The 12,338-nt window shown below is 40.4% G+C and overlaps 1 protein-coding gene across 1 annotated transcript in view; it reads right to left on the reverse strand.

Annotated features, from left to right (window-relative positions):
• Positions 1-2,161: 2,161 nt before the first annotated feature.
• Positions 2,162-12,338, reverse strand: part of Htr4 (5-hydroxytryptamine receptor 4) — a 64,144-nt gene continuing 53,967 nt past the window's right edge. The window contains exon 6 of the mRNA XM_052155286.1: positions 2,162-2,252. Within this exon, the coding sequence (XP_052011246.1) occupies positions 2,162-2,252 (91 nt within the window). The remainder of the gene's footprint in view (positions 2,253-12,338) is intronic.

The following is a 12,338-nucleotide window of genomic DNA, read 5'->3' on the forward strand; positions in this document are numbered from 1 at the left end:
ACATGGAAGCATTTCTGTGCCTCACACCATCTAGCTTTCAGTTCCATCCGCTCAGCCAGTCCATCATTGACTCGGTGCCGGAGTCACTCACTCACCACCATCTTCATCGCCCGATGGGCATATGGTCAGCCGAGGCAGGCTGGTTGCATCTCATCTTTTGTATTAGAAAAGAACCAACCTCAAAGCACTGCTTGCCTCCAAATGAGTGCTGAGTTTAGCCATGGCAGGGGAAGCAAGGACTTACAAATCCAAGTGGACTGATCCCACTACAGAGCCAGTATGCATGGTAACTGCTTCAACTGTCTTCGTGGCTGACAAGAAGAATCCTCCCTCCTGTGAGAACGGCTCCACTGGACATGAACCATCTCAGCATGCAGTATTTCTTAGCACAGAGCTTCTCTCTCTCTCTCTCTCTCTCTCTCTCTCTCTCTCTCTCTCTCTCTCTCTCAGCAGTATATAGGACTTTTCTCTCAGGGTCTATTTCCTTTTGCTCAAGAAAACTTAAGTCTTCACATAACAGACAATTCTTTTTTTGGCATTTGACTGACTTGGGCAATCTTTTCTCCCTCATTCCAAAGTCTTTTTCCTGCCAAGTTCAGTTACAGAATGAAAGTCAATGCTGACAGGAATAGCAAGAGTCATTCCATGAGAAGCTCAAGAGAACGGTGCAGTACATGGTCCTGAGATGGAATCAAACCACAGTCACGGAGAAAGCTGAGCCGTCACCCAGCTCTGAGAAGCAGTGCTAACCTAGCTGAGAAGCGGTGCTAACCTAGCTGAGAAGCGGTGCTTCCCTCACTGAGAAGCGGTGCTACCCTTGCTGAGAACATTTGCTCTTGGGTAGCTGGGACAAACCATGGACTCTGCTTTGAGTGAAAGATAACAGGTTCACTGTAAGGGCACAGATGATCAAGTCAGAAAGTCAAGAAAGCCCAAGTCAGGAGGGCCATTCCTTTGAAACAAAACCAACAGGTAGGCAGGCTGTGAGCTATTTGAGGTAGCAGATGTCAGACTATAGCAGCATCCTATTGTCTTAGAAATGGAAAGAAATCTTAAAGACTCCCCTACTCCAAGTTAAATTTGGCAATGTAGAAACTGAAATTCATAGATGGAAAGACATTGTTCATAGTCTCACAGCATTTAGAAGCAGGGCCTGGGCTGACAGTTGGGTCCTCTGTTTTTTCATTACTAGCATTTCTGGACTCTGTACTTCTCCACCTAGAAGATAGCAAGGGCATCAAGGCTCCACATGATGAGCATCCATCAGTTCTGTCCACTGGAAGCAGCAAAGCCATATTCTGAGGTTTCGAGCTGCTACTGTGTATTTCACCACAAGCTCATAGAAAAGTCCAAACATCTCTTAATAGATGCCTGTGATGACACCCGCCCTGCCTAAGGCTCTTTAGGTGTTCTATCTAAGCTGAACAGACAGTAAACTCTCTCAGGTGAGATAGATCTCGTCCTGGCAGTGGGGGAAGCTACCTTTGGCTTCCCTCCAGGGTTTCTGCAGAGACCATTTCTCACTGACCCATCTGTGTCTCCAATGGCAAATGAATGGAGCTGGTCCTGAAGAGAACATTAACACTAAACACAAGGAAAAGCAAACAGAGCTCCATGACTGACACAGGGCTGGCCAAGAGGACACATGGCTACACCTAGACAAAGGGAAGAAAGTGTACAATGCCCAGCAGAGAAGAGAACAAAGAAGAGGGTGTAGTGTCTGAACATGGCTATGGTAGATGTGACCAAGCAAGACATGTGATCAAGACAGGCACATGTTTTAACAATATCTGTAAGGTGACACTTCAAAGAAGGCGTGTTTGGAAACTGAAAATCAAACACAGTAAATGTCTACAAGACAGACTGGAAACAGCAAGGGGGACTAGGTCATGGACTTCAGAGACCACCAAGCAAGAGTGGAGACTCCAGGAAGAAGGATTGTTGAGAAACAGAAAGCGAAGGAGGAAGCGCTTCTCTCCCGTGACTTCCTCAAATACCACCCTGCTGGAATCCTGGTGGGAAAGTCCAGTGTGGATTGTCTTGTGCTCTTGGAAAGTCTTGGAGAAGAGAGTGCCCGTGGCAGCCACAGACACACAAGTAGCAGCTTAGGACTGGCTTCGTTTCAAACCACAGCTGTCTTCTAGGTCATTGTCCCAGGGGCCTAAGTATCACTGGGCTGAGCAGCCACCACAGGAGAAGTTGCTGTAAGGTGACACCGACTCTCCCACTGGCCACCACATTCCACTGCATCCCTGGAGGAGAAGAAGAAAGGCTGAAGCACTGGAATGGGGTCAAGAGATGATGAGAAGGCCCAGGCAGAGCACGTGCCTCCATGCACCATGCACCATGCACATGGGCTGAAGCTTAACCTCCAAACCAAGAGTTCCCGACAATCAACCAGCCAACATTATTCCTGGACAACACTAACTATTTAAAAATAATTAATGTTCAGCCCAAATTTATCCTCCTAACATTTCTGCCCAGCAGACCTGCTATGCATTCCAGACCCACCCAAAATCCTAATCTCTCCTGATGGGATATCTCAAGTTTTCTCTTCCCCAGCCCAATAGCTTATTGTATGTTATATCTTCCAGATCATATTCCACAATGAGCACTGTCCTATGAACAAAATACATGTTCTCGTGAAGCCTCTTAAAATAAGGCAGTTGAAAGGAGCCCTGCTCTTCAAGCACAAAAAGCAGCCCCATATACAGACAAAATGATTAGTTTGCTTACGTGAATGCACTCACAGTGATCTCATTCCTATCAATGCTAATACACTACTGCAAGTAGGTTTTTTTGTTTTTTTGTTTTTTTTTTTTTTGTTTTTTTGTTTTTTAATTCTTAATGATGAAAACAAAAATATACCTAAAAGTGAAGCTTCTGGAAAAACCATTTGGGGACCCAGCTTTGAAATGCAAGGCCAGGCGGGAGGACGAGGTCAAGTTTGAGGAGCGATACAAGACAGCGAGTAGTTTTTAAAACCCATGCCTGTTCCTTGCCCAGTATCCAGCAGCTATGCTTTTCCCATAAATGCCAGGAGCTGCAATCACTCTACACCAACCAACCACCCGGCAGCTAGCTCACCAATGCTCTAACAACCGCCCTAACAAGAGGAGGCTATGCCCTTTCTCTTGCCCACCTGAGTCCCCATGGATGGAAAACACCAGACAGCCTTAATACTTTAAAACCAGCCAGATAACACAGCTGGGGGGATGAAGAATCTATTGCTCTAAACTCATCAGCTATCCTGTATTAAATTCTGCTGGAGGTGGAGGCCTCCATCAGTTCCCACACCTTACAAGGCTCATGTTCCTCTCTCCAAAGCCTGGCTGAAAAGTCCTTTCTCTCTTTCCCTCCTCTTCCCCTTGGGACCCGGAAATCCCACCTCTTCCTTCACCCAATGACTGGCTTCTGCCATCTTTATTGACATAATCAAGAAACAATTAGGGAATCACATTTTAGTTATTAGCTTCTCCCTTTACACTATTGACTGTGTTATTAACACACACACACACACACATTTCCTGATTTTATCCCTTTAACTTCTTTCTCTTCTCATATTGCTCTAGCTAGTGCTTCAAGTGTTGTGTTAAAAAGAAGTGGGAATGGTGGAAGCCCTCTCTTATTCCTGACTTTAAGAGGATAGCTTTGAGTTATTTGCCAGATAGGATCCTATTGGCTATATGTTTTCCATATACAGATTTTCTTATGTTGAGGTATGTTTCCTCCAATTCAATCATCTCTAGGACTTTCTCTCTCTCTCTCTCTCTCTCTCTCTCTCTCTCTCTCTCTCTCTCTCTCTCTCTTGAATATTTTCTTTATTTATATTTCAAAGGTTATCCCCTTTCCTGGTTTTCTCCCCCCTTCTGGGAACCCTCTATCCCATCCTTCCCCCAATCCTGCTTCTATGAGGGTGTTCCACCACCCACCCACCTACTCCCACCTCCCCGTCCTCGATTACCCACACTGGGGCATCTATCAAGCCTTCATAGGACCAAGGACCTCTCCTCTCATTGATGCCTGACAAGGCCGTCCTCTGCTACATATGTAGCTGTAGCCATGTGTACTCTTTGGTTGGTGGCTTAGTCCCTGGGAGCCCTGGGGGGTCTGGTTGGGTGATATTGTTGTTCTTCCTAAGGGGTTGCAAACCCCTTCAGCTCCTTCAGTCCTTTCTCTAACTCCTCCAGTGGGGACTCCATGCTCAGTCCAATGGTTGGCTGTGAGCATCTGCCTCTTATGAAGGCATGTTGGATTTTGTCTAAGTTCTTTTCTGCAGCTATCAGGATGTTCATGTGATTTTTGTAATGTTAATGCATAAGATCGCATTTATTGATTTCTGTATGTTGAGTTATAGTTGTATCTCTGGGATGAAGCCAACTTGATTGTGATGGATAATCTTTTTTCATATATACCTGTATTTGCTCTGAAAATATTTTATTGAGAGTTTTTTCTATCCATGTTCATCAGAAATATTGGCTTATAGGTTTTGGGGTTATAACAGAAAGTATTTTGAAGTACTTTCTTTTAATTTGATAAATATTAGTTGTAGTTCTTTATTGAAAGTCTGGTAGAAGTCTGCTGTGAATCAATCAGAATTTGGGCTTTGTAATATGAGATCTTGCATTACTGTTTTAATCTTCTTGCTCATTATGGTTCTGTTTAAGTTGCTGATACCTTCTTGGTTTCAATTCTATGCTACAAAAATCTAGACATTTATCTGTTTCTTTTAAGTTTTCTAACTTAATGGAATATAGGTTTTTAAAGTATTACCTTATAATATTCTAAATTTCTTTGATGTTTAGTGAAGTGTTTATCTTTAATTCTGTGGTTTTGAGTCATCTTTTCCTTCTTTGGTTCACTGTCAATTTTATCTTTTCAGAGAACCAATTCAGAATTGTTAATTCCTTGTATTGATCTGTTTCTGCTTTATTAATTTCTGTCATGTTTTTAAATTTACCATTTACTGGATGTAGGTTTGGTTCATTCTTGTTTTCCAAATTCTTGAATTGCATAAGTAAATCATTTATTTGTTCTCTTTCTGACTTTATAAAAATATCCACAGCTGCATGGAATTTCTAGAGATTCTTATCCTTTGGATTTCCAGCTTTATTGCATTGTGGTGATATAGACCACATAACATTACTCCAGTTTTAAATGTATTTTTTGAGATTTGTTTTGTGTCCCAATCATGTCATCTAGTGTATAAAATCTTCCACAGGCCATTGAGTAGAAAGTATATCCTTTGTTGTTTGGGTAGAATATTCTGTAGCTATCTATTAGAGATGTTTGATGTTTGCTATTATTTAATTCTTATGTTTCTCTGTTAACTTTTGTCCAGATGACCTAGAGAAAAAAGGGTATCAAAATAATCCATTATTGCTGTTTTGGAGTTGATTTTTACCTTTACAGTAGGCTGCTTTTTATAAAATTGAGTGAGTCAAGAGTTTGCAGTTTGCCATATATGTGTGTAATGTCCTCTTAGTTAGTAATTGCATTAATTAGAATTAGTATCATTGGTCTCTTCTGATGAACTTTTGCTGAAGTCCATTTCTCCAGCTATTAGAATAGCAATGCCAGCTCCTTGCTGATCCTGCTTGCTAGAAAACTTTTTTTTTTTTACATCCTTTTGCTCTAAGGTGGTATCTATACTTGAAGTTGTGATGAGTTTATTCTAGTTAATAATTATGTTATTATATTATTATATATTGCTGTGTATTTGAGCTAAAATGGAGAAATTTATCTCAGTTAAACTCTATCTTATGGGCTTGGTAAAAGTTTTGCCACTTGAGTTCATGCTATAAAAATTTCAACATTTCAAATGATTTTCAATCTAGGTAGTTGGCAGTACCTACTCATTTCAGCTTAATGTTATCTGAATTTTAAGTTTTCAGCTCAGGGAAAAGTACACAGCAGGGCAGAACAAAGTATAACAGTGCACCATGCTATAAACACATAAACTTCAACATGCTTAAGCAGGGCCTCATCCTATCATGACTTTCCTGGTGATATATTAAAGTGTTTAACTAAAAACTATTCTATTAAACTATGATCACATCTTGCATTGAGTTATTTTTGTTCCTTTGTACAATAAATGTCTTAGAATTCTAGTGAAGTCTACTTTATGCCACACATTTGCAGTTTCTAGAGTCTTTCTTGTAAAACTTCTGCTGTTTCACTTGTATTGCCAGAGAGCCACTTGGGGATATCATCAGTCAACTTTCAAGCCATGATATCTTGTATACTTTGCTTGGAGATATGTATGTCTTTTCATGAATCTAAATGGCAATGTCCCCACAATGTTCTTTTCTTTTCAGTTACTGTATTCTCTTATTGTAGAGAATATGCACCCATTCTTCCCAAAATCGTAACATAAAACTATTTCTGAGAGGGCCACTTTCTCTGAACACACTTGGGATTCAGATTCATTCTTGGTTATATATCCTCCCATATTTTTCAAATGCCATTAATATTTAGATGACTCAACATATGCCCTGGCATCATTACCCTACATTTTTATTTATCTCATCTGTTGATATAGCTACAAAGATTTTTAAAATATGAATATGAGGAAGAAAAGAAGGAAGAAAGGATTGCTCATCTGCCATTGATTAAACCTTCATAATGACTGAGCCTCTAACTCCATGGAAGATACAACCATTTCCTCTCCATAATAGTGAAGGCAGTAGGGGACTTTAGAACAGGAAAGCGGTGGTGGTATGATGATTTCACTGGCTTGGAATAATCTCAACTTATATGATTATACCAGCACAATTAACAGTTAATACTTTAGTGCAAATTTCCTGAAAGTTTTTACACATGATAAAAATGTATGGAAGATTATATTACACTAGAAGAGATGGCATGTGGTATAAAAGATAACACTGAGTGTGCACTGCTTTGCCATCCCAGGAACCCACTTTGCTGCCAGTTAATGTCAGGAGCAGGAGTAACAGCAAATGCAACAATAAGAACAGCAAACAGAACGCAGGGAGTTCTAATGTGGTGTTAGTGTGCCGGTGTATGTACCCAACAGCACAGACTTAGTTCTGTGCCTCATTTCCCCCATTTGTTAAGTGAGTAGGAGGACAATAATCCATAAGATCCTTTGCAGTCCTGACATTCTGATTCCATGAGTAGCAGGGAAAGTGGGTGACAGACATGGGCCTTTTGATTGGGTAGCAGTTGTGCGTGGGACTGTTCTGCAAAGCTGTGGGTAATTGCTTCAAATTTGGCTTTTAATATCCTATTGTTAGCATTTGATACTTTATATTCCACTTAGAGGAAAGAGGATTTTCTGGAAACCCAGGGAAGGTAATTTTGCTTTTGTGTCAAAGAATCAAAAAGTCATCAATTTCTGAGTCGCAAATTCACTCTCCAAAGCTGTTAAGTGTACCTAAGTAGAAGGGTGTAAGGTAGGGTTCAAAATACAGTGAGGGCATAACTGACTGTCCTCAAACACAGACATGGCCAAGAACATGGCCAGAGCTATGCAAACATCCATGACCCAAAACATCATTAAAAATAATTATTCTCCAGTATTCTAGCAGATCGGTTTGAAAGTGCAGGGTTTTGCTTTATGAACTGGCAGAGCCTCTTTACAATGGATGGCACATTTTCATCTTCCTCCATGTTTAATCTTCAGCACAAATCTATATGAAAGGGATGTACAGAGTATTTCTTTCCACTTAATAGGAGGAGGGAAATATAAAGTAGATATGGATTGATGGATGGTGTGGAGGTTTGATTGGCATGTTCTCCATAGGGTCATGGGTTTGAATGTTTGCTCTCCACTTGGTGGCTGTTTGTGGAGGCTTAGGAGGTGTACACTTATTGGAAGAAGTATGTCACTGGGAACATGCTTTCAGATTTCAAAAGACTCATACCCTTTCAAGTTAGCTTTTTCTACTTTCTTTTTGTGGATGAGGATGTGAGCTCTCAGCTTCAGCTCTAATGCCAGTCCTGCCTGCCTGCTACTGTGCTCCCTGCACAATGGTGATGGACCCTAGAGGTAAGTCACACCAAAACTTTCCTTTCTATAAGCTACCTCGGTCATGGTGGTTTATCACAGCAAAAGAAAAGTAGCTACTACAGAAACTAGTATTTCATGGGGGCTATTGCTCCGACAGATCTGACCATGACAAGTTTGGAAGATTATGCAAGACTTTGGGACTTTGGATTAGGAAAGTGGTTGAGTTTCAGGCTTTAATGAGGCATCCTAATAGGAGCCTGGAAGACAGTGCTAGGAACTATATGGATTATGGAAGTCCAGCTCAGGAGGTCTTACCGGGAAGCAAGAACTTTAACAACAACTGGGGTAGAGACCATTACTATGATATTTTAGCTTCTGTTTTGCCCTTGTCCCAATAATTTCCCTGGGGCTGAATTGAAAAATAATGAACTAATTTACAGTTTGGAAGAGGCTTCAAGACAGTCTAATGCTGACTTCACTGCATGTGTAATAGTAATCACTCTTGTGTAGATCTGCAATGAAAGAGAACAGTAGGCCAAGTGAGATGCAAAATTCACAGTTTGAAGAGAAAAAGAGCACCAGGAAATGTAATAACAAAGCCAAGACTTGTGAAAGAACGGGGTTGAAGGAATTTTCTACTTCTGGCCAGGGTTCATCCCAAGTGAGCAGCCAAATGTGGCAGATGCCCACATGGATCTGGTTTTAGAGTCACAGAGGATACTCAAATAAAAGAGTTATGGAATCTTCCGCTGTGACCACTGAAGCCAGGTAATGTGTGGCAGAGCAATCCCTGAATGGAAGCTCAGAGAGGGTAAGAGGCCATAGAAGATGAAGCCTGGAGAATTCAAAGCATTGGAGACACCAATATATTAGAGGTTCTAGAGCCATGGGATATCTGCTAAGGAGACCTGCAAACAGGGAGTAGGACCAGCCCGAGGATGCAATATATTTGACAGGCAGCAAAGCCATAGGGATTGAATCCCCTTGACACTAGATCTATTTTCCTTCATGTTGTTTAGTCTCTGGTCCAGCATTTCTATACTACGCCCCCTGTTTTTCTTTAGGAATGATCATATGTATGCTGGAAGTATGAAATTTGCTTTTTGATTTTACAGGGGTTAATAAATTAAAAGATTGCCAGACATCTCAGAAGAGACTTTGAACTTTAAAATAGTGTTGAGGTGGGGGGTGGGGGCTTTTGAAATCAGAGTAAATACATTTTGCCTTATGATATGGTCATGACCTTACGGATGGGAGTAGAATGTAGTTGGAATGAAAAGGCCCTCATATGCTCATGTGTTTAAATAATTGTTCTGTGGTTGGAGGCTCTCCAGGGAAGATTAGAAGGTGTTCTCTTGCCGGAGGAAGTGTGTCACTGGAGGTGGACTTAGTAGTTTCCAAAGTCTCACACCATGCTTAGTTGTCTCTCTCTCCTGTTGTGTTGATGGATCAAAGACTGCATGCTCCTTCCCATGATGGTGGTGGACTCTTCTCCCTTTGAGTCCATAAGCCCCAAATAAACCGTTCCTTTTATAATTTGTCTTGGTGATGGTTTTTTATTACAGCAACAGAAAAGTAAGTAATACAAGTAGTTAACTGTGGATTCCATGCCATAAATCAAAACTTCTTCCTAATTCTGCCTTTCATGCTCTTTCTCAAAATAAAGTTCTCTCCATTGGGGAGCATGGAGTCATTTTTGTGGTAGAAAGAACTTTGTGATGAAGCTTGATATTAACAGTTAGTAAATAGATTTATAGTAGTTATAAAAGGGGAGGAGAAGGAGAGTAATGGCGAAATGTAATGCTACTTAAGTCATCTATCACAAAGGCTTCCAACTGTGTGTATGATGATAATGTACAAGCAACAAAGAGAATTCAGGGGTTCCCACCAGCCCTCTGACAGTGGAGGGCAGAGTTTAGGTGAGAAAGAAGAATTTTGCACTGCTGGCAACTGATTTTTACATACTCTAGAGTATGAGGTTCTTGGAACAAGTGATTACTAAACTCTTCTATTAATACCTATGAGACAGCTTGGTAATGCAGTCTTGTGGGGAGTAAAGAGAAAATATGAGTCACAGAGACAGAGTTGGATGTCTGAAGCAGTCAGTGATGCTCTAAACGTGGTTAGAATGGAAGCAGTAAAATGAGTACAAAATATCCCTGTGAGAAAAGCTGAGAAGGGACATTCATTGTTTTTATGACAAAGAAAAAGGCTTAGTGGCCAAGTCATGCAGATGGGAGAGCAAAACAAATAAGTTGTAAGGAAACACAATAATTAAAAAAGCAATAATAATGAAAACCTACTTAATCTCCTATTATCTCCCTTTATAGAAACATCCCTACCAATAGTACCATTCTATTTTTCTGATTTCTTTGATTATATACTGATATTTTGATTATTTCCTCATACTTTGGTTATATACTCAAATTAAATATTCAGAGCCCAAAGCTACAAATAAGAGAGAACATGGGGCATTTGAATTTCTGGGTCTATGTTACATTACTCAATATAATATTTTTTCAGTTCCATCCATTTAGCATCAAATTGTCAAGATTTGTTTTTACAGCTGAACAGAATCCCGTTGTGCATATGTACCACACTTAGGTTGTTTTCGTTTCCTTGCTATTGTAAACAGAAAGGTGACACACATGTTGAAGCAAGTATCTCGGTAGTATGATATTGGTTCCTTTGGGTGTGTAGCAAAAAGTGGCATAGCTGGGTAATATGGAAGGTCTGCTTTTTAATTTTCTGAGAATTCTTCACAATGATTTCCGTGGTATCTGTGTCAGTTTGCAAGCTCACAAAACAGTAAATAAGGGTTCTCCTTTCCCCGAATTCTTAACAGCATTTATTGCCAGTTTGCTTGTTTGTTTATTCATTTATTTTTTTTCTCTTACTTAGAGGGCATTAGGAACAATGGGGACTCCAACTGGGAAGTGGTGGTGAGCATGAAGAAGCAAAGATAAATAACATCACTAGCATTGCTATCATGATCTATAAATTGCAAAGGAACTAGATGTCTGAGTCTGTGGAGGTCAAGATATGCCTGTGTTTGTTTTTTGTTGTTTGTTTTGGTTTTTGCTGAACCATTTCAAATAGAAAAATCTAAATGTACCTAGAAGAACATGTGTTTAAAGTTGAGATTTCTAGGGGGAAAAAAGAACCCTCATTTGCTGTCTTTATTGTACTAGATAAATATGGGTGCCTCACATAATCATTGACGAATTATAGCACATTGATCTTCATTTATTTGGCAAAAGAATGAGGCCTTCTAACTAGACCCAGGTAGAACTGGAGAGCCTCACCCAACCAGCATCACTACGTGTGAACTGTCTCCCAACAGATCCCTAAACCCCTAGACATTGCTTATGAGAAGTAGGGCAGGTAAGTAAAGGTGTAAAAGGCACACAAATAAGATCCCTGGATATTCTGAGCTTCCACAGGAAAGGAGAAGCAACCGGAAGAGAGCCTTCAGGGAGAAAAAGTAATTAATTATTGATCAGAGATCAGGAGCTGGGGATCAGAAAAGTTTAAAGAGCTCATATCGGAACTGTGCTTGGAGGAAAACTTAATGTTGTGCTGGGAAGGAAACTGAGACAACAGTCAAGGTAGCCCAAGTGGACTGGTGGGAGGAAAACCTACGGATGATTTAGAGGAAACCCACCAAGATTATACACCAACCACAGGAAGAGGAACGTGGCTGACATGTGAGAAATAAGCAAGAAAACAAGATTGTGTCAGGCCTAGTGGGGCTTTTGTGCCTTTCCACCTTCAGCTCACTGCAAGTCACACTGAACAACTTAAACTTGTTCTATCACAGCCCAATCCACCTAGCATGTGCAGTTTAAATCTTACATGTCTGAATGACCTATCATCCAGATGATAATATGAAAAACAAGAGTCTCTTTCTAAGCTATATTATTTATTGTTCAAAAAGTGGAAAAAAGGCAGAAATAAAACCTATATAATTTACTGTGTGGTCAGGAGAAAAATCTCCTAAGATTGCCAAAATGTAGGATGAGCTTTAAGTTCCAACTCTTTGGAAAGTTGTGAAAACACTGTATTGAATACAGAGGCTTCCCAGGATAAGTACCTTGTTTTAGTTTTGTGTGTGGCATCCAGGAGCAAAAGTGGAACCATCAGAAGTAAGTGAGAAACTATGAACACCAAGACACCTTTCTAGAAGGTAGGTTGTCTTTGTGGATCTCTGCCAATTCTCTACCTACTAGGATGTTGCTTGTAACTCTACTAGAAATGTCATAGCAAGATGGTGAATGAATAGATGAACCAAAAAGTTAGAGAGAAATTGCCCCTGAGTTCTGAACCTGAGATCTGATCATTCTTTATTCCACTATTGACTCCTAAT

This window comes from Apodemus sylvaticus, chromosome 13 (genome assembly GCF_947179515.1).
Source record: "Apodemus sylvaticus chromosome 13, mApoSyl1.1, whole genome shotgun sequence".
NCBI classification, from domain to species: Eukaryota; Metazoa; Chordata; class Mammalia; order Rodentia; family Muridae; genus Apodemus; species Apodemus sylvaticus.